The 22,800-nt window shown below is 43.2% G+C and overlaps 1 protein-coding gene and 3 pseudogenes across 1 annotated transcript; 1 reads left to right on the top strand and 3 right to left on the bottom strand.

Annotated features, from left to right (window-relative positions):
• The window catches only part of LOC142091706 (von Willebrand factor A domain-containing protein 5A-like), a 521,312-nt pseudogene that overhangs the window by 275,622 nt on the left and 222,890 nt on the right, over positions 1-22,800 (bottom strand).
• Positions 1-22,800, bottom strand: part of LOC142091600 (epimerase family protein SDR39U1-like) — a 334,998-nt pseudogene that overhangs the window by 268,255 nt on the left and 43,943 nt on the right.
• LOC142091662 (olfactory receptor 4D9-like) lies at positions 7,430-11,933 on the top strand (annotated as a pseudogene).
• Positions 15,360-16,319, bottom strand: LOC142091661 (olfactory receptor 4D9-like). The gene has a single exon (XM_075171056.1). The coding sequence runs from the start codon at positions 16,317-16,319 to the stop codon at positions 15,360-15,362; it is 960 nt and encodes a 319-aa protein (XP_075027157.1).

Below are 22,800 nucleotides of genomic sequence, written 5' to 3'. Positions count from 1 at the left end.
GAGAATAATTTATTCATGTAATCAGTGACGGTTCTTTCGGCTCTCGATCATGAGTTCATTTTTGTGATTGTGATTGGTTAGAGCCAAACATGTGAGTCATATTCCAAGCATATATACCAGTGGGAGTGTGACCGGTGTAGGGGATGGATGAATTTACTTTTGACTGTGAGTTCTTTCTCTTCATTCTATTCTTTGCTTTCCTTTCCACTGATTTGGCCAGTTTATTGCCAATCAGATTGATGAGGGTGGAGCTGCTCTAAACTCCGATGTTGTTAAGATTAAATAATTGTAAGTAATCTTGTGACGTTGATGGAACATTCTGATATTCTCTCCCACTGCACAAAAAGAATGGATTTTGGCATACAGATTTGGATACATTTTAACTTTATATGAGAATAAACTCAAGATCTATCCGTCTAAGCAAAATGATTAAATAATTTTGATTAATAATGGGCAAAAAACGTCCCTGGCATGCATTGACTGATTGCCACTTACTCCAATAAAAACTTAGAAGAATTGGTCATAAGGAGACAACTGTATTTTCCACACCTAAATTTAGGTGAAGTAAATCTCACCCCATATTTCTATGTCTGATTTCATGATTCAAAGCTACTTCTATAATTCTGGGCGGGAGGGGGGCATGAACCAGGGAGATGGCAGCTCTTCCCTGTTGGGTGGAGGTTCAGTGCTGGTACTGAGGAACATTTTGCTATCCAGAAGCTTCCTACGCTTTCCTCAGCTCCCCTGTATATGAGTTGCATTGCTACAGCTCCTGCAAGTGGGAAATGAGTGCCTCAGCCACTATGTATATGCTTACAGCATGCACACGAGCAGCAATGAGATCATGTTAGCAGCGAGAGGGGACACCGCAGGACTCACCGAGAGGGAATGGGAGACTTGGGTGAGGGGATTGCACCTGTGGATTAAACTGAAGAAAATACAAGTTAGAGCACTACAGATCAGTGGCACTGCTGGCAGAACAACAGTCACACAGTTTGGGGAGCTAAACTGAGTGTTGCTAGTGCCCTGGACATACTTATGACCAGGCTGGGGTTGGGAGGAGAGGGAACTTAAGAACCTGGAGGAAAAAAATGTTAGAATCAGGTAGGAAGAGTCTGGAGATGGGCTGTATTGGAGGGGGTGGGAAAGGTGAAGAGGCAAAAATATTCAGGAACTTGCTGCTGCAAATGGAAGCTATGGGTCTACACCCTCCTGCAGAAGAAGAGCAATAGTCGTCCAGCAACCCATGGCCCTGTACACACAGACTGGTTAGATGACTAGCTCAGGGGTACATCTTCATATTGTAGGCATGTGGATATAGGTGAGATTCGCATATTGGAGCACAAATGCTACAGAAGGATTTTTCAAGAGATTTTACTACCTCCTATTCCCCCCAAAACCTAAAATTAAATCAGCCCTTTACCTTTATGCAGGTAATAGCAAAAGATAAGACCACCACTTGGTCAAAGGAAATGCCTGATGCTCCCTGTGTTTGATGAAGCAATGCTCTGAGGAAAACTTGAATTAATTGTATTCTGTAATTACTTCTCTCTTTTCATTACCTCTGAGGTAGCCTGTGTATCAGGATTAGGCCTGTGTGGCTAAATTTTGGTGAGATTATTTCCATTCCAACCACGTGTATGCCTTATCTGGCACTAAATGAAAGGTGCTTCAAAACATCTGGACGCATGAAAGTAAATAAACAAAACTGAAAACATTAATTTTTAAACAGTTGCTGGGATGCTTTTCAATAAGGGGCCGTCTGTTTTTATATATATACAGAAGTATTTCCATTATATTCTCTGCAAAACCACTTGAAGACTAGTGATTACACATACTGACATACATACGCGCAAACACACTCCAGCCTGCCCTATTGCTGCCACCCCAGATGCACGATCCCCTATGACCCATAGTTCCCTCTCCAGTTGCAGGTTGTTAGATCTCCATACACTTGCACGCAGAATAAAGAGTCCCTTTGCACAGGAAAACAGTTAGAAATGGAGCTTAATAAGAAGACAGGACAGACTGTGGCGATCAGGCACGGGAGGACATCACCAGTTAAGCTCACTGACCACCAGTTCACACATTACCAACCCCTTTCATCGGCTTTCCCTGTTTCCCCATGCTTGCTTGTCCCCAATTCACCTTCATTCCCCTCTTTCCCTGCCTTTGGTCCCCCCTCCAAACACATCTCAGTACATTTTTTGCAATCCCAAAATGGTCTTCCCGGCATGCCATAATGAGTCCCAAGTCCTCATAGGCAGTAATCCCCCTCAGTCCCTAAGGTGATCTGGGGACATCCTCTCCTGTTCACTCATCTGGTGGATGTGTCACACTAGGACAACGTGGGTGACAGTCCTCTTGTGGTAGCCCTGAGAGTATCCCGGTCAGCATCCTCTGCTTGCCTGGTTTAGTTATTGGGGATCCTCTGCCTGTCATGTCTCCTTTGGCAGCCTCTCCACAGCCCCCCACATCCAGGCCTCCCGCAAACGGCAATTATTCTTTAACTGCAAATCACTCGTATTATGAACTCTGCACTCCATCCTCCAAATTCTATTTTAAGTGTCGTTATAAAAATCTGAATATATTCTTGTTACAAACCTCATGTCTTGTTCCTGTAAAACATAGAATCAAGAACATCATTCTGTATACCTCTATACAAATGATTGACATTGTACAAGCAAAAAGCAACATCTTTAAGGAATGAACCAGAGCATCAACAGCAGCATGACTTCATCCAGAACCAAAACATGTCATGAACAACATTCATTTGATACAGCGTAGTCCTTTTCCCCATTCAAGGCCTAAAATGCACCAAACAGCTTTGTTTCCCTTGAACTTGCTCCACATCCTGTAGCATCAACTGAGCTCTGACCTTTCCCCTGTGCTCACAATGCCTTAACTTGCAGTCCTAGATCTCTGAAGGGTTTTCTGTTCCAGTCTATCATATCCTCCCCCCTTTTTTTTCAGGAGCTTCCGCAAGTACCAGCATGTAAGGTGGGAGCATGGAGAAATCCCTCTTGATGTTTCTTTTGATGTCAAGCGTAACACTGGACTCTTGGCATTACCCTTGGCCACGCTTCTGATCATATGGTGGCTTTCCAGTATGCACCTCAGCACATACAGGTCACTCCTTGATCAACAGGATGTCCTGTCGGGTTACCAGGTGATACCAGAAGGGCATAGGTAATTGTTCCTAATCACTGGAGCCATTGCTCAACATAGCCCTCCATCACCTGATCCAATAGCCCACCTCCATTGCACAGGCCAGTGATTACAGGTGACATAGGTCCCAAACTCCCAAGAGCTCTGCACTTCCGAGCCATCAGCTGTATCTTCATGGCTCCAGTTTCCCAGCACCTTCCACAGCCACTGCCAGGGCATTTTGGTACAGTAAGTTTCCCACGTCTTTAATTTCACTCTGAGTAAAGGGCAGTTTAGCAGCCACTTTCTGGGGAACAGAACTCCCATTCCCACGGGTCTGCTCAATTAGTGTAACTGGGGTTGCCTGACAGGACTCTGTGTTTAATTTGTCCTCGGAGTCCCAAATTTCCCTAACCCAGCTTTCCATATCCCACTCCATGGCAATCCCCTTAAGCATGCTGACTGTTCCTGTAGCTACAAACTTCTGAACAAGGGTCTCTCGCACTGTGTTAATGTTTCTTTTAGAAGATCATTAATCTGACAGAGAAAGTAATTTCAGTTCTCAGTTCTCAACCCCTGTTAAGTGGTCCCAATCTCTTTGGAGCTCTACCTGAAGCAGATACTATGCCCCCACACTCTCTCATACCAAAGCAGCGCATCTCTCTCCTGGTCCTTTTTATGCATTGTATCATTTTTACAACTCCTGGACTAATTCCCTTGGTTTCTGTACTGGGAGACAGTCCATGTTCCAGGCCACTGGTGCATGGGCGTGGAGTGGGCACTGCCCTTTCTTTTCCCATCGCACTACTGTTTTCTTGGGTCCCTTTGGATCCCCATTTTCCTGACTGTTTCCACAATGTTCAAACTCATCCTCACATGTATTTTGGGTGCACCCCTCACATTGCAGAACAACAGAAATTCCTAATACCAGAATCAAGGCTTCCAGCATCTCAAAGTCATTCCAACTATTGCAATCCCAGACCATGACATTTGAAAAGTCCACCATATGTGAAAAGTCATGGCAGACTGGTGATGTTCCCAGTGACTGGAAAAGGGGAAACATAACTCCCCTTTTTATAAAGGGAAAAAAGGAAGACATGGGGAACTACAGGCCGGTCAATCTCACTTCTGTGCCCAGCAAATTCATGGAGCAGATCCTCCTGGAAGGCACATGGAAAACAGAGAGGTGATTGGTGACAGCCAACATGGCTTCACTAAGAGCAAATCGTACCTGACAAATTTGGTGGCCTTCAGTGACGGGGTTACAGCATTGGTGGATAAGGGAAGGACGACTGACGTCATCTACCTGCACTTGTGCAAAACATTTGATACTGTCCCACACATCATCCTTGTCTCTAAAATGGAGAGACATGGATTTGATGGGTGGACTACTTGGTGGATAAGGCATTGGCTGTGTAGTTGCACTCAAAGGGTTGCGGTCAACGGCTCAATGTCCGGGTGGAGACAAGTGTTATTTAACATCTTTGTCGGGGACATGGACAGTGGGATTGAGTGCATCCTCAGCAAGTTTGCAGATGATGCCAAGCCGAGTGGTGTGGTTGATACTCTAGGGAGAAGGGATGCCATCCAGAGGGACCTGGACAAGCTCGAGAAGTGGGCCTGTGCGAACGTCATGAAGTTCAGCAAGGCCAAGTGCAAGGTCCTGCATCTGGGTCGGGGCAATCCCAAACATGGATACAGGCTGGGTGATGAGTGGATTGAGAGCAGCTCTGCGGAGAAGGATGTGGGGGTACCGGTGGATGAAAAACTGATTATAAGCCGGCAATGTGTGCTCACAGCCCAGAAAGTCAGTCGTATCCTGGGCTGCATCAAAAGAAGCATGGCCAGCAGGTCGAGGGAGGTGATTCTGCCCCTCTACTCTGCTCTGGTGAGACCCCACCTGGAGTACTGCGTCCAGCTCTGGGGCCCTAAGCACAAGAAAGACATGGACCTGTTGGAGCGGGTCCAGAGGAGGGCCACAGAAATGATCAGGGGGCTGGAGCACCTCCCCTATGAGGACAGGCTGAGAGAGCTGGGGTTGTCTAAAGAAGAGAAGGCTCCGGGCAGACCTTATAGCAGCCTTCCAGTACTTCAAGGGGGCCTACAGGAAAGATGGAGAGGGAACTTTATCAGGGAGTGTAGTGACACGACGAGGGGTAAGGGTTTTAAACTGGAAGAGGATAGATTTAGATTAGGTATTAGGAAGAAATTCTTTACTGTGAGGGTGGTGAGACACTGGAACTGGTTGCTCAGAGAAGTTATGGATGCCTTCTCCCTGGAAGTGTCCAAGGCCAGGTTGCATGGGGCTTTGAGCAACTTGATCTAGTGGAAGGTATCCTTGCCCATGGCAGGGAGGTTGGAACTAGATGATCTTTAAGGTCCCTTCCAACCCAAACCATTCTATGATTCTATGACAGATCATGACGTTGCCCATATCTTCCACCAATTACCATCACAGGCAAAACAGTCTCAAGGCAGGGAAATTTACTTGATTAAGTCTCCTCGACCACCACCTGGTCTCAGCTTTCTGTATTTTTGCTGTGGATTACATTCAGCCTGTCAACGCAATGCTGGTAAGGTGATGGGCAGCACAGGAGGTTGAAGTGGTATGCGTAACCGTTTTCTGTTACTTTACGCACAGCAGTTTCTTTCTGTCACCCTAGGCTTACTGGTTTTCTGCCAGTTTAGCAGGCAGGAGCACTCTGTTCATAAGGTGCCCAATCCAACAAGGCACATGGGTGCACTTCAGTCCAGTCACAGGTGTCCGTGCTCCAGCATAAGTAGCTCATGGGACATAGTCCTTTCACAGGTGGTACGTGCTGTAGTGTGCCTTATCAACAGATCGCTGTCCCTTCAGGGTATTTATACCCCTTTGCATGTAGTGTTCTCTCCCACCCTACCCCCACCAAAAGTGTGTCTCCAGCCTGTATTGGCTGCTAGCTCTTCTTTTATACAGGTTTGACCAGGAACACCATGTGCTTCTCTGAATGTGTAAAGTTTTGGTGTGCAATTCCCGTGTCCCTGACCCACGTACACCTGGTTGTTTGCGTTGGTTTCAGAGCTGGGTGAAACAGATTTTGACTGACACTTGGCAGTTCATTATCTCCTCCCACAGAGGTCACCCTTGCGGACAACTAATGATTAAACCAACTTATGCCCATTAGAAAGACAGGCTGCTATTCAGAAGGATTTGCATGGGCCCGAGAAATGCTCTGAAAGAAATCTTCTCAAGTTTAAAAAATGCAAACACAAAGTCTTATGTCTGGGATACAATAACACTATGTAACAACGCTGGCTGGGGGACGGGGTCTGCAAATAGTTAGTACCCAGCTTTGCAGAAACAGATCTGTGTGTCCGGGTGCACAAGTTAGGTGTGTGCCTACAGTGTGTCCTTGCAGCAGCTAAGGCCAACTGCATTCTGAGCTGTAATAGCGAGAGTAGTCAGCACGTCTAGGGAAGTGATCCTTGCCCTCTGTTCGACACTTGTGAGAGCCCATTGGAGTAATTTCCCCATTTTTGGCCTCCCCATTACAGCGTTAGGATGAGACAAGTTGTACCATGACAAAACCCAACTCAGTTTAAAAAAAGCACCTTTCTTTTACCAAGAGTGGACAGACATTGGAATAGGAGTCCAGAGAGGCTGTGGCATTGCCACAGAGATACTAAGAGATACTCCAAACTCAACCGGATAGGTCCCTGAGCAATTTGCTTTAAACAGGAGGCTGGACTGGAGACTTCCAGAGGTCCTACATGATTCTGTAATTTGCTGTGAGCTGACAAGGGGATTATTCTTAGTAAAATGCACATGCCATTAATCAATACAGTTAATGAACCAAAACTGTATTGATTAGCCAGGTTTCACCTGTTGACTACTGATACGATCCTGGCATGTAACTCATAGTACTGTAGGGAGTCTCATAAAGTATTCGGGCTCATGGAGCTTAGCACAGAAGGACATCTGCTGAGCCTCTTGTGCTTGTGGGATCTTACCATCTACGGAATAAAATAAACCATGAACTTTTTAATTTGTTCCCTTGTGACACACCCCCTAAATCTCCCAAACAATACTCTTCTGGCTTTCTTTTTTTCTTGATCCTGTTAGGAAACCTCACAGGTGTTTCAGAGAGAGGGTCTGAGATGGCAGCTGGCACAGTGCAGTCCTCAGAAAACATAACAGAAGGAAGATTCAGAGGACAGACAACGCTTTTTACAGTATTTTCTCTCCATGCTTTTCTCCATAATTTATGTCATAACCTGTCTGGGGAACTTCACTATCGTTGACATGGTCATCAGCGACCTGTGGCTTTATCACCCCATGTACTTTCTTCTGGCCAGCTTGGCCTTTCTAGATGTCAGTGACTCCTCAGCCAATGCTCCCAATTCACTCATGATGACTTTCTCAGACTTAAGGAGACGTTGGGTGCAGCAACAGGCTTTAAGTGCCCTGACCTGCCTGTAACATCCTTCCTTGTAATCCTTCTCTGCTCTCTCTTCTCTCCTTTCCCCAAGGCTTAGCTGCCTGTGTTCAAGGTCAGCACTGACAGAATGTGGTTGTTTAACCTTCTATTAATCTGCTGTGAAACATCCAAGTTATGAGAAAGCTGTGCGAAACCTCACCTGGAAACTCCATTCTGCCAATTGGCTCAGGACTTCAGTGTTTAAGCTTAGGTCCTCTTCTTGTTTCCTGCCCTGGCTATGCTGCAGGTTTGCTGTGCCTGGCCTTGTATCGTGCCCGTTTTTACCTCGCTTTGACTACTTGAGTTCCTGGCCTAAATTTGATCCTGCTCCACTACTATGGACTTGTCTAGCTAACACGGGGGTGTCATGGCCTTGTTTTGTCCAAGAGCTGAGTTACAGTGCAAATAGGAGCTGGATGACGTGAACAACTTTGGATCAACAGGTGACAAGAGAACAATGTCTGAAACTGCTGGAATGACATCACTGTGGACTTTCTGATTGGATGCCTGCACTGACATCTGCTGTGGTAGATACAGGAGAGTAACATTGCTACAGCATGCAGATGCAGGGCACCTGAGGAGAAGCTTTCACATGTTGGTGCCAACCCGTCACGCAAGAACCCAGTCCTGAGACTGGCTGGAGAGTGTCGTCTTCCCTGGACTCGACAGGGAGCTGACTCACTGGAACGGAAATTTTGCAAATCTCAGTTAATTGTGTGTTTGCATGTGTGAGCGTAAAACTTTCCCTCATGTAGCTTATCCTCCGCTTGGTCCACTTGTCACATTGAGCTTAGTGGTGTCATGTTCCCTGGCATCCCTTTCCCTCTGGCAATCACTGGGCTGTTGGCTGACCGGTTACTGTGTCAGTGATTCTGCTCTGCTCTTTTTTTGTCTGTACCGTGGGACTGCTGCCTTTGCTGGTGAGGTGGGCTGCTCCTGTCTGCCTTGCTGTCACTCTCAGCCCCTGGCCTGCCTTCCCTTGCAGAGCAGGCAACTATTCCTGCTCCCTGACCTCTCTGTTTTCAGGGAATATAGCACACAAGCTGTGACCAGCAAATTAAACAGGTATTGCTAGTCATAGCATCTGTGAGCAGAAGTTTATTGTTTCAAATGAAAATCCAAATAGGATAAGGGAGGAATAGGTTACTCTAAATTCTTTATTGACACAGCCACGGCACAAGTCCAAATGCTCTGGCAATCCCTGATTTGGCTTATCCTGAGGTTTCTCTCTGAATTGAACATCTGTCTCTCCAGGCCAGGGGACGCATACACAAAGAGGAAATGTCCCAAATTCAGGCTTTGACCATGCCAGCCATTCAGACAAACTGAGTCAAACCAACTGACTCTGCAAACTTTAGCCCCTACAAAAGAAAGCAAGCAGCAGAAGCAAGGCTTATTGTCCGTAGCATAAAAGAATCTGTCATCTGATCAGTACGGACAGGAAACTGAGGTAAAAAGGAGAGAAACATTTTATGAGGACAAGAAGAGTTCACAGGGATTCTAAGAAAGTGTGGGAGGAGCATAAAGGATGCCTGGAGAAATGCACACCACCTCACATTTTCAGATGGGAGGAACAAAGATTTCACATGTTTTGGGCAGGTAATTGGGACACACAGAGAAAATGGAATGGGCATGAGGAACTTCTGCCTTTTTGGTGGGTTGGAAACAGACTTGGTCAATGGCAAAGTATACAAAGGGGCTGGCATGCTGAGTCAATGAATTTAAGACAAAGAGAGAAATAGAGTGCAGGATCCCTGGAGTGAGACTGAATGGCAGAAGGAAGTGGAGAGAAGAGAGTCTGATGTGAAAATGAAAGCTCTGAGATGTGACATGGAGTCCTCACAGACACAGGGGGAACAGGGTGAACTAGAGCAGGTAGGGCAGAAGAGAAGTCTTTCTTGTCCTGGAATGAGCGCTGGGCACCTAAAGGCTGTCAAAAGTGCCTCTTTGTAGGGTCAGGGGGTAGAATACTGGTCACATATCTTCAGATACCTACAGGATAGGAATCCAGACATAAGCTAGCCTTTTGGGCTTCATTACAGCCAGTGGTGAAAAACAGGCACGCCCAGAGCATAGTTTCTCTCGTCCTAGGGTAGGTATCAAGACTAGGACAAATTGATCACATTCTGCAGCTGCCATTTCCTCAACCTTGACTTCAACAGGACTGCACAACTAGTTCACGTACAGAGATTTAGGATGCTGAGGGCTGAGGTCGAGAGAGGTGGAGTCCAATGTATGTATCTGAAGGATGTTGCAGGTGGGATCCAGGTTCCTAAACAGAAATGCCTAAAGCATGGCATCTGACTTCCAGCTGCCATACCTCAAGGGCATGTGTCACCCATAAATCATGTATGACAGTTGCCAACCCAGTGTAAATGTCTTGGGTATTTTAGGACATCTGAAATTACTTTGAACATTCACTTTTAGAAAGACAGTCCCACTTTTGTGATTGAGCTAATCATCAAGGTCTGCTTAGAACCAACAACAATAACTAGACACACTCAGAGGATGATTGAGATCATCTTAATTCAGGTATCTGAGAGTAGTAGAATGAAGTGCCTATGCCTGTGTAAGTGAAATGAATTGCAGTCTGCATGTCCCGAGTCCTCTCTGAATGTAATGTCCAGGGCACGCTCCCCTGCAGGATGTGGTGAAAAGCCCAGTGGGGATTGTAACAGCTTGGCTTTTCTCATTCTTTAGATTGCTTCTCTCATGGTATTGGAGAGAAATTCAAGAAACTAGGCATTCTCTTGCTTGCTGAGATGTTCTATTTTTTTCTCAGATCGCCTCTGTTTGCCCTGAAACAGACGTGCCTGCAAAGTAAAGAATGTGCAATACATCCTGTTTCCCTCTGGCTAACACAGGAGTAGCACAGTAAGCAGTACTACATCATAAAATACTCTGAAGTATTTATTTTCTTAATGAATGCCAGAGCACAAATCCCTTAGTGGCTATAGCAAAACTATTTTTGTTCAGACCTAGGAAAGTTAGTATAGATTTCATAGTAACTCTGTTCCTAACACCTACTTTGATGCTTAGACAGAATGATGTATGAGTGGTTTTTTATGTATTTTGTTTTCTCTTTGGAGTCCTTTGTGGAGGAGAGGAATCAGGCAACTCTGAGACTGCAGACAAAGCAGTCCTATGTGGAATAAGGGCTCTTGATGTCTGAATGGAAAAAGGTAATATTAGAGAGAAGCACAGTTGCACTGAGGAGGGGCCAAAGCCTGCATTACTGGGGAAACAGAAATCTATTTATGAATAGAAACCAGTTGTGAAGTTACACTGGGTTTTAAGGGTATAGATGCAGAAGAGCCAAACTGAAGATCAAAGAAAACAGTTCCGAACACTGAGACTACCTCCACTGAACAAAATTTCCACTGTACAGTGCTAGGATATAAGGAGGTTTCTAGAATGGGGGTTTCGGAGCAGGGGAGGGGAAAGATTCTCTCTCTTGGTGCTGCAAAGCTCGCTTTCCTCAGCCTCCCTTCTACATTGTTCCTCTCACAGGCATGCTCGGATGGTGACGAATGGAGCCACAGCATGTAACCAGTCCTGTGATAGAATTTGTCCTCCTGGGCTTCAACCACAGTCACAGATATCACCGAATCTTCAGTAAATACTCCCATTCTATTGTCAGGTCTCCTCTCCCAGCACAAAACTGTTCCATTCAAGGAGCACATCCTTCACATGTTTTTATTCCACTTCATTGGTGGTGCTTATGTCTTCCTTCTTGCAGTGATGGCAGCTGATCGGTATGTGGCTATCCATAAGCCCTTGCAGAACTTGACAACCATGAACCGTGAGGTGTGTGTAGGTCTAGTGGCAGGGTCATGGGCAGGTGGATTCATTCACTCTGCAACACAGATTGGTCTGCTTCTCCCTTTGCCTTACTGTGGTCCTAACACCCTGGACAATTTCCACTGTGATGTTCCACAAGTACTGAAAGTGGCCTGCATTGACACCTACCTGTCGGAGCTGCTGATGTCTCAAATGGTGGACTGCTCCTCATAGTAATTTTTGTCTTGCTCCTCATTTAATTTCACTGTCATTTTAGTCAAGATAGGGAGGCAAGTCACTGAAGGAAAGAACAAAGCTTTGTCTACCTGCATAGCCCAGATAATGGCAATAAGCATAACATTCATTCCAGGAACATTCATCTATGCTCGGCCCTTCAGGACATTCGAACTGGACAAAGTGGCCTCCATCTTCTTCACTGTGCTTGTTCTAGTGCTGAATCCCATGGTCTACACCCTGAGAAATACTGAAATGAAAAAGGCCATCGGGAGATTTGTTTCTAAGGTCATGAGAGATTCTTCCCAGGTTTAAAAATGCATCTTCTTATGCTTTCTCCCTTGCCTATGAGATGTTTGTTCTTCCTGCCTTACTTGTTTGAGAGTCATATATATTTTTCTCCTTTCCATTTTTTTCCCAGTAAGATTTTAGTAGTGTGTGAAGTAGAACAATTATAATAACAATGATAACAACAACAATAGCAGAATATATAAAGCAGGCAATGCACAATGCAACTGCTCACCGACCACTGAACACGTGTCATGAACGGGCGGGCGAGCCCCCCCACACCCCTGGTTTTTATACTGAGCATGATGTCACATGGTATAGAATACCCCATTGGCCAGCTGGGTCAACCACCCCAGCTAGGCTCCCCCCGCCCCAGAGCTTCCCCTGCACATGGCGGGGCATGGGAGGCTGAAAAGAAAACAAAAAGTCCCCGGTAGAAGCACCACCTAGCAAAAACCAAAGCATCAATGGGCCATCAACGCTCCTCTCACACCAAACCCAAAACACAGCACACCCCCCAAGCTACTGGGAAGAAAGTTAACTCTGTCCCAGCCGGAACCAGGACACTTTTCTATCTTAGGTAACCACTCTGAGACATCTTTACTTTAAAAGTTAGTTCTTCTAATTCATATTTCAGTAAAAACTAACTCTGGAAATTGTAAAGATTTTGGTCTTTAGGGAGTAACCACAAGTAATATGTTTGGGCATATCCACCAAAAAAAAAGAGCTTTTATTTTCTTTAGGTTCCACCACATCAACTAGACTCACCAAGAAATTTTAGGTGAATATATCTTATTTATGCTCTCTGTGCCATGACATGTGTCATCTTGACCAGAGTGGCAGTATATGAGGCAACAAGGACGCATGAAGATGTCTGCTTATGAGTTAACTCCCTGCATTGACTACATATAGTCAAGGACACTACTGGCTTTTCCTTCAGTAGCTTCAAGATAGGCATTTAGTGTCACTTGAGGTACTCCAAAGTCTCTGAGATGTCCAGGTGTGAGACAACACCTAAAGGAGATCTGCATCCTTCTGAGCTAGTGGTTGAAGACCAGGCTGAAGGCTTATGAACTGGCAAATGAATCAAGCCAATGAGTGCCACTCAATGTGATCACTGTATTTGATTTCCCAATTTTCGTTGTAAAATTATAGTTGATTCTCTTTTGTATTAGAAAAGAATGTTCAAAAATATGTATGAACAATGAGCTCTGCAAGAGGCAACATTTCAGAATATTGAAAAGCATAAATACAGTGGAAATCTAGTACATTAAAGATGATAAAATACTACAGTGTTATTGAAAAAAAGCATAATGTTCACATATATATCACTGAGTCAAGAATCATCACTGAATCACTGAGGACCTATGGTTTGGTATTCAATTTATCTAATTTTGCAGGTCCAAATTGTAGACAGCTCCACTAGTCACAGAGGCTCCCTTTAAAATCAATGTAATGACATAAGCATTTCTAGGGTAAGCATCCTAAGGTAAATATTTGAAATTCCTAGAGAAATCCCTTCCAAAAAGTGACTATTTGTCTGCCTTGACTCAGAAAAGAGATACAGAATGACTAGTTCAGACACAGGCATATTAAACTACAGTAGTTTTGAAATTCAGGCTCCAGACTCCACAGACCACAGAATCATAGAAGCACAGAAATGTTGGTGAGGCAGTACCTCTGTAGATGTCTCTTCCAAATCTCCCCCTCAGAGGGAGATTGATCATTGCCATTAGATCGGGTCAGCCATGGGCTGTTTAGATGAGTCTTGGAAACTCCAGGGATGGATATCCAACAACATCCTTGGCAATCTTTTCCAGTGCCATACTACTCTGCTACTGAAAACGTTTTTCCTAATGTCCAGGCTAAAGCTCTCAAGCCATATTTTATTAGTAAATTGAAATTCAGTAGAAATACTGTAGATATTTCTCTAGAAAGGAAGGAAGGAAGAAAGGAAGGAAGGAAGAAAAGAGAAAGGGAGGAAGGGAGGAAGGGAGGAAGGGAGGCAGGAAGGAAGCAGTGCCTTAAGGAGAATTCTTTCTCTCAGTAAAAATAAAACAAAGTAGAAATGTGTCCTCTGACTGACATCTCACCCCATATCTATCCCATTTAACTTACAAATATGAATAATTGCAAGAATAGGCTGTCCAGGTCTCCATATACTCAGTGAGAAATGCTAAATTCTGAGTAAGTCAGTGATGAACCTTTGTCTCTCCTACCTTGGGCTATGTTTGCATCAATTAAGAAATTAAATAACTGGAAATTAACTGAGTAAGACTTCTATTCTTGTGGAATGCACTTGCCCTCTATTCACTGCTGCTTGATTTCCTGGAATACTTTTTTTATTGTAATAATCATAAATGATCAGTATTTCATTGCAATGCATTTATCTGAACAAAGAATATTTCTTATAAGAAAGTGAGGAAAATTTTAAATAGAATATTGCCCTGGTTTTGGCTGGGACAGAGTTAACTTTCTTCCCAGTAGCTTGGGGGGTGTGCTTTGTTTTGGGTTTGATATGAGAGGAACATTGATGGCCCATTGATGCTTTGGTTGTTGCTGGATGGTGCTTGCACCGGGGACTTTTTTCAGCCTCTCATGCTCTGCCAAGTGCAGGGGAAGCTGAGGAGGGGGGGAGCACAGCTGGGGTCGTTGACCCAGCTGGCCAATGGGGTATTCTATATCATGTGACATCATGCTCAGTATAAAAACCAGGGGTGTGGGGGGGCTTGTCCCCCATTCGCGACACGTGTTCAGTGGTTGGTGAGCAGTTGCATTGTGCATTGCCTGCTGTGTATATCGTTATTGCTGTTGTTATCATTGTTATTATTACTGTTCTACTTTGGTTTATTTCCATTATTAAACTGTTTTTATCTCAACTCGTGAGTTTTCTTACTTGTGCCCTCCCGATTCTCTCCCCCAACAGGAAGAGGGAGGTGAGCGAGCATCTGCATGGTGTTTAGTTGCTGGCTGGGGTTTAATCACGACAAATATGTACTTACATTCTTCAAGAAACAATCAAAAATATTTTCATGTATATCGTGAAGTTGTATGTTCTGCACTTTTTCACCCGATCATGAATATTCCACATAAAAAGATGAAAAGCAGGAACATCCATACATAAATTCCCTACATCCATACATAGAATATAGTAGAAATCAGAAACTTAGAAATTAACTGAACCCTTAGTAGTGTGAGCTACTATAATAGACAAAAGAGGCCTTTTTGTTGTTGCTGTTGCTGTTGATTTTCTTTATAATGCATGTTCACTGCTTTATTAGTTGGCAACCACTTTGGTTCCCAAGCAGTTATTACCTTGAGAGACAGCATTGTCATTTTAGTCACATGCTCATTATTGTTATTTAAATTTCCTTCTTTGTCAAAAGCAAAAGTCAATTTAAGTTGACAGTATCTGCTTTGTTTTTACATTTCTTTGTAAAAGAAAACAACCGCCTAAGAAAAGAAGGACAGCTGTGAATTTCTCATTCTGAAAAAGATCTTGTTGAGTAATCTGTTGATGGCATTCTTCATCTCCATGTTCCTCAGTGTGTAGATTATAGGATTAAGCACTGGAGCGATGACTGTACAAAGAGATGACATGACTTTGTCCACAACAAGGTTTTGGAACGGACGTACATAGAGGGAGATGCAGGGTACAAAATGGATGCTCACAAGTGCAACCTGAGTTCCACAAGTGGAAAAGGCTTTGTGCTTCCCCTCTGTGATATGTGTCCTGACTTTGACCAGGATGACAGCGTATGACACAATCAGGACAATGAAGATAAAGATTGTAAGCAGTCCGCTATTGGACACCATGAGTAGCTCAACTACATAGATATCTGTACAGGCCAGTTTGATGACCTGTGGGATATCACAGTAGAAATTGTCTAGAAAATTTGGTCCACAGAATGGCAACTGAATGATCAGTGCTACCTGCACAATAGAATGAAGAAACCCCGCTACCCATGCTCCTACTACCAGACTGAGGAGAACGTTGGGATTCATAATGTTTAGGTACTGCAAAGGTTTATGGAGAGCCACATACCGATCCAGAGCCATCACTAAGAGGAGGAAGGCCACAGCACCTCCTGTGAAATGGAAGAAAAACATCTGTGTGATGCAGCCCTGAAAACTAATGGTCTTAACGTCAGACAGGAGGTCCCATAGCATCTTGGGCAGAGTCACTGAGGATTCACTGAGGTCTATGAAGGCTAAATTTCCCAACAAAAAGTACATAGGCTTGTGGAGCTGTTGATCTGTGATTATTGTGGTGATGATGGTGACATTTCCAAGCCAAGTCATTGCGTAGATTATGAGGAAAGTTGTAAAGAGAATATACTGCAGCATGGCACTTTCAGTTAAACCACCAAGGAAAAATTTCTTCACAGTGGTGGTAGAATTCTCCTGCTCCATTGGTACCCTGTAGCATGCAATCAACAGAGATAACACCAGGTGAACTAGTTATTACTCATTGACATTTTTATTCAGAAGAGACTACTTGATCTTCTATTGTTATTCATCAAATATGATAGGCCATTGAATTTCTTCAGCTCCTTTTCTTGCATAACAGTTTGCGCCTGTAGAAATCCTCTTTGCAAAAAGTCTTCCAGTATGTACTTGAAAACAGTCAGCCATGAGACTCATCTCATCTGACTCTAACCAGGAGGTTTCAGTTCAGAATTTCTACACCTAAATATCTGCACTCTAGGTGTCTTTATGTAATCTATGCTTCTAATCTTTCCTTATAGTCAAAACAGATGAGCATAACTTGACTAAATGTAGGTGCCTGGTACCATTTTAGAAGTCCATGCATCATCCATCTATAGTCACACAGCTGAGAGATGTGACACAGCATCTGTGGAAAACCTTTGCTGCTCTTCTGGAGCAGCAGCTGGAGACAGTTGGCATGTATCACCACGAAATCTCATATGGCATTACACATCCGTGTTTAGTCAGCTGAATCCCATTCTGGGTGTTCGTCAATAAAGTCAAGCAAAGACAGGATCATGATAATGCTCTCCCTAAAATAAACCACACTGTCTCAGCTGTCCATGTTCCAGCAAATATTCAGTCTATGGAATGGACTCAACTGGCATTTCTATAGAAATGTCCTGTATCTTCCTCCCTCCCTCCTTCCCTCCCTCCCTTCTCTCCTCTCTCCCTCCCTCCCTCCCTCCCTTCCTTCCTTCCTCTTCCTCATTTATTCATTCATTCTAATGATTCTCCATGCAACTGCAGACCCACTCGATTTATTCCCCATCTGGTAACATAGCTACCTTTTTAATCACACCAAGAAGACCTCAGAAGGGCTAGAGAACTATTCTGATCCTTGCATTTATGTCAGCAGGAAGGCTGAAATGACATACCTAGCAGATTCTGGAGTTTCTTCTCCTCTGAAACTGGACTGGTTCCTTGCCTGTGATATGGATGAGGAAGAGCTGTGATGGGAAACCTTCTCTTGGGAAAGCTAGCTTTGAAATCAGCAAAGACGATGTGAGGTATGGATTCTTCAGATACAACAGAGCCATTTGTATTCTATAGACGTTTGTTATTCCTTGCAGAATTTTTGGGAGGCTCGAATTTCCTGCTGATTTCTAAAAAGATTGATTGCGTTGCAAATAACAGTTCACTTTTATGTAATACATCAGACACTAAAATCAACAATAGTTTATCTCCAAGGACTTTATAAATATTGTGGAAGCTGCAAGGTATTTGTCTTCAGTGTTACTTGTTCTTATTGGAAAATCAGAACTGTTTCTTCAGTCTCCATCCTCAATAGAAATACGCTGGCACTGGGGTTTTTACCCCCGTCTTTAATGATGCAATTTGCCTGTCAGTATTTTGATATTTGTGATGTACAGGCCTCACCTTAGCTAGCTTCCTAAGCTGCTTTCACACTGAACACAAAGAAACAATTATTTTCACAGAACAATGTTTTAAATACCTTTTGGGTGTTTACCCCAGAGTAATATGAAATCAAGCTCAATAAGTACTGCTTTCTCCTGAGACCGAACAATCCCACCTGAGGACTTGTCAAAGATTGCAGAGGTGCAACAGGTAGCTGTCTTGCTTAGTAAAACTGTCAGAATTGAATATGTGATTGGCTGGTTTAAGGCAACAGTGAAGAGGGTGCATGCCACATAACTTTAAGCCCTTAGACACTTTAATTAGGAGTGCAAAGGGTGAGCGAGTGAGCAAGTACACAGGCAGGCAAGCAAGGTTGTTCACTGATTTTTTATTTTTTTCAGGCAGTGAGATCTGCTAGGTAGCACATTTGAATGCATTCATCTCACTTTCTTAAACATAGCTGCCTAAAATGTAGTTGACGAAGTCTACCCACATTGTCCAGACCCTATCTGTACTCAATGGGAGAAGATAGTTATCTGCAAGGAGAATTTACCTCATTACAGTTGTCCAAGACAGGTCAGATGAATCACCACAGCTGCTGATGTAATTTCAAAAAGGGGAGTAACATTCATTTATCAGAGAAGGAGTAAGGGGGCTAGAGCTCAGATTTCTCTAGACCTAGTCTAGGAGATGAGCTATTCTTCATCTAGTGCACAAGACAGCAAATATTGGATTTACCTCACTGCCTGGAGGTGTTTTAACATTTGTCATCTTAGGCAATATCTACAATTTGCCAACTGAATTACCTGTGTGATTTGCCTCCAATGCCTCTTCCCTGGGATTGCTCATGCTTCATGATCCAAGTCCCTTCTCAGGTGGGATGCTCTGAAGCCTGGTGCAATTCTGAGGAAAGTTCATTCCACTTTCAGTTTTGTACTGGCAGTAGGGTTGACACCACACAACCTTTGACTCTTTTCCCCAGAAAAAATCTTGCAAAGCTATCCCAGCTTTTGCTGCACTCTCAAACACTCCCAGATGCCCTTGCAATATGTCTTGGACGATGGCACATTTGTATTCGACATCATGTCTGAAACATATTTCTGGGATGTGGTTCGCACACTTTGAGCCAAAAAAAATCCCAAAACAAAAAACACCACAAATTTGAGCATAGAACAATAATTATTATGCTTTAAGATGCTATACAGGGCTCAGAGGAAGACCTAGCTTAGCTGGACATAACATGAATACAGAGCAGTGAGCAGGAGCTGCACTGCCAGATTTGTTTAGAGGGAAAAAAATAAGCCCTTAGGACAGATCTTTATGTTAGAGGTAAATACATCATGATGGATGTGACAGCCCAAGTGAGGGGAGGATGATGCAGCCCTTTCCAGAAGATTTCACCTTGTAGAGTGCTGCATTAATTGCTTCTATCCCAAGGTCACATACAGGCACCTCCCTGCATGTCAGTGAAATTTCCACATATGGAAGAAAATTTCCTCCAAATCACCAAAAGTAGGAAGGGTTTTAAAGCTTATTCCACATGGAACAGGCACCTTGACTTGGTTAATGTCCTGGGCCTAATCCTGCAACATTCCAACTAGAGTTTCCATATTGAGGTCAAGCAAAATAAATCTTCACTACCGATGTGGTTATGCTGGTTTTTGAAGGTTGTCTCTGTTAGGAAACAGTAGAGGTTTCAGCTGACTTAGTTAACTGACAGAAAGGCAGTAAAAAGGAGGGATGAGATTTTTCAGTATAACGTTCATTTTTTTTAGTTTGCTTGTTAAAGAGAAAGGCAATGTAAGTCATCTCAGGATAAATTCATTGCCTGACTTCAGAAATTTCACAATAACTAGTTAATGGCAAAGTGGTTAATTACATTTTGCAATGTTGTGTTTGTTTAGACCCCTCCAGGGAATTTAACTTGCCTGTGTCTCATTGGAACCCTTTTTTCTTCATAATTAAAACACTGGAGAACCAGGGTTAAGGAAACTTCATTTCAGCTTCTACTGACTTTGCTTCTGGGAGCTGATCTATTTTTACCTCCGTGGAAAGAGTTGAGAATTAATTTTTTCTTTATTTATTTCATTATTTCATTTTTCTTGTTTTATTCCTTGAAAAGACAGGACTGAAAGAAGCCTTTCTTTACAAAAAAGCTTAATTACTCTAATACAATAGCATTAGTGTGATTAGCCTAAATCACTTTAAGGGACATTGCATTTCAAATGGTAAAAGCCTTTAAATTCATGCCTGTTTTAAAGATGTTTCAGGCTGTGCTCCAAGAAGAAAGAGACATCCAACATCATTCATCCATTTAGAAGAAACCTTTTTTATAACTGCTGTAGGGCCCTTCCATACTATCAAACACTATCAGCAACACACTGTGTTCCCTGAATTCACCCCTTCTGCTCCCTGTTTCCGTATGCCACATGTGCATGAAAGATACTCCAGAGGAAGAGCTGGCACAAACAGGAACTAGTGCGATAGACAGCAAGACACGTCGTCAGCTAGTGTAAATCAGAATTTCACCTGTGGGAAGGAGCACTGATCTTTGGTATCGAAGAAACACAGCCATTGATTTTGCTGAAGCCTGGCTCACTTACACTTATGCCATCCTGTCTCCTCTATAAAGAAGGGGAGTTCTGGTTAAATTATGCCATTTAGTGGATCACAGCTTCACAGGCTGTAGCCAAAACAGACATCCAGCAGTTTGTGGCTGGATTCATCTCCTCAACCCCAATATGGGAACTATTGATTCTAACATGCCTAACCTGATTTCAAGTTGGTATTAATTTTATGTATTTTTCCTGTGCCTTGAAGAGAAAGGCATGGGACTCTATAGGGGACATTCCCTTCACACATGTAAGGTTGATCCAAACTCCAGCATATAGTATTGAGATTCCATGAGGAAAATGGAGATTTTGGTGAATATGTCACAGAATGCAATATGGGCATTACCCTTAGGTAGCCCTCCCCAGAACCACCATGGCACAGACCTTGAAAAGGTGGGTATTTTTCATCGGGTGCTGCTGTCCCACAGATAGTCTCAGGCCTCTCATGAAGTGGGACAGTGCCCATATCTGCTTCCGTAGGTGCCTATCAGGAATTAATTTAAACCATTAGTTTCATTCAGAGTTCATGATAAGCTGTAACAGAGCCGAACTCATGCTATGGACAAGAATAAAGAAGAAACACAAGTTGCAAAGGCATTTTCTTGGCTCTTCCCCATCCTTTAAATATTAACATGGATGTATGTGCATCTGTGTATGTGCATACACACAAAACCAAGCACAGCACACTATCTAAAGTAAATAAATGTACTGTATTTGTGACATGTTATATAATGCCTGTAATGAACACAGTATCACATTTTGCTTTAAAGGGAGAATTAGTAAAAGCAAAAAACCAAAAAATGTAAATGGCAAGGAAGTCAATTTCCTTAGATTACTGAAGACCATATGTAAAAAGTGTTTCACTTACCGTGAATGCATTTTCATGGAAGAATGCATTTTAACAAAAGAATACATTTTAACATTTCTTTCCATTAATTATTTTCAGAAGTGTGTGAGAAATGGTATTTAATATCTGATTAGTTATCTTTTTCTGACAATAATTGGTACTGATCTAAATAATATGGTCTTGGGGTAAGAGAATAGATTAATGCTTTTCTCAGGTTTCCTGCTAGATAACTTTTCAATGACTGCACACATCTTTTTCTGATTGTTCTTTTGTCTGTAGTTTCTTTCAGTCCATGTATAGGTAATGCAGAAAGGTTGACAGAAAATTCTTCCTACCCTGTAATATAGAAGAGTTGAATCATAGTGTGGAGGTGCACATCTCTCTCCACTGAGGTTCTGACTGCTCTCCTGGGATCCAGTTGAAATTAGTAGGATTTTAAGTATTTACGGAAGAGGTAGGTGTCTGTGGTCCAGATCAAAATCATATTTAGGAAGTCTTATCCTACCGATTCCAAATGCCTTTCTTGATCTGGGCTGCTGAGCTCCTGACATGCTGACACAGTTTATGGTTCTGTCAAGATCACCTCCTTGTACCCTTCTGTTGGAGTAGAAAGTTTGTCAGCTCTCATACACTTAACTGTAAACAGTTCTGGGCAAATTTTACACCTGTGTGTGCACAACCAATGCCAAGTTGTCCTGGTTTTGGCTGGGGTACAGTTAATTTTCTTCCTATTAGCTGGTATAGTGCTGTGTTTTGGATTTAGTACTAGAATAATGTTGATAACACACTGATGTTTTAGTTGTGGCTATGTAATGTTTACATAGACAAGGACTTTTCAGCTTCCCATGCTCTGCCAGGTGCACAAGAAGCTGGAAGGGAGCATAGCCAGGACAGCTAAACCAACTGGCCAACCGGGTATTCCATACCATATGACGTCATGCTCAGTATATAAAACTGGGGGAAGAAGGAAGGGGGCGATGTTCGGAGTGATGGCGTTTGTCTTCCCAAGTAACTGTTACATGTGATGGAGCCCTGCTTTCCTGGAGATGGCTGAACACCTGCCTGCCCATGGGAAGTGGTGAATGAATTCCTTGGTTTGCTTTGCTTGCGTGCGTGGCTTTTGCTTTACCTAAGAAACTTGGTTTTATTTCAACCCACAAATTTTCTCACTTTTAACCTTCCGATTCTCTCCCCCATCCCACTGGGTGGGAGTGAGCAAGCGGCTGTGTGGTGTTTAGTTGCTGGTTGGGGTTAAACCACAATACATGTACAATGAGATCCTGTTCCCATGATTCCTTTTAAATATTAGTACTAATGTTGCCACTATAATGGATCTCTAACAATTCACTAGTAACAATTTACATTAATAAGGAAAATGTGTGCTTTTATAAATAGATAACAATGTTTGGCATCCAACCTTAATTGTAGAGGGATATCTGACTAGCTGATTTAAGCTTCTTTTTTGTCCCATAAATGTGTCTCATAATACCTCACTGTCATCATCACGTTGTTTTTCTTCTACAGGCAGTAGACAAGTAAAGTTTCCTGTGCCACAAAAATATTTCAGATTTTAAGTACTCCCCTACTC

The sequence above is a fragment of the Calonectris borealis genome, chromosome 22, assembly GCF_964195595.1.
Source record: "Calonectris borealis chromosome 22, bCalBor7.hap1.2, whole genome shotgun sequence".
In the NCBI taxonomy this organism is placed as follows: domain Eukaryota; kingdom Metazoa; phylum Chordata; class Aves; order Procellariiformes; family Procellariidae; genus Calonectris; species Calonectris borealis.
The sequence above is the reverse complement of the archived record's forward strand: the minus strand, read 5'-3'. Positions and strand labels throughout refer to the sequence as shown.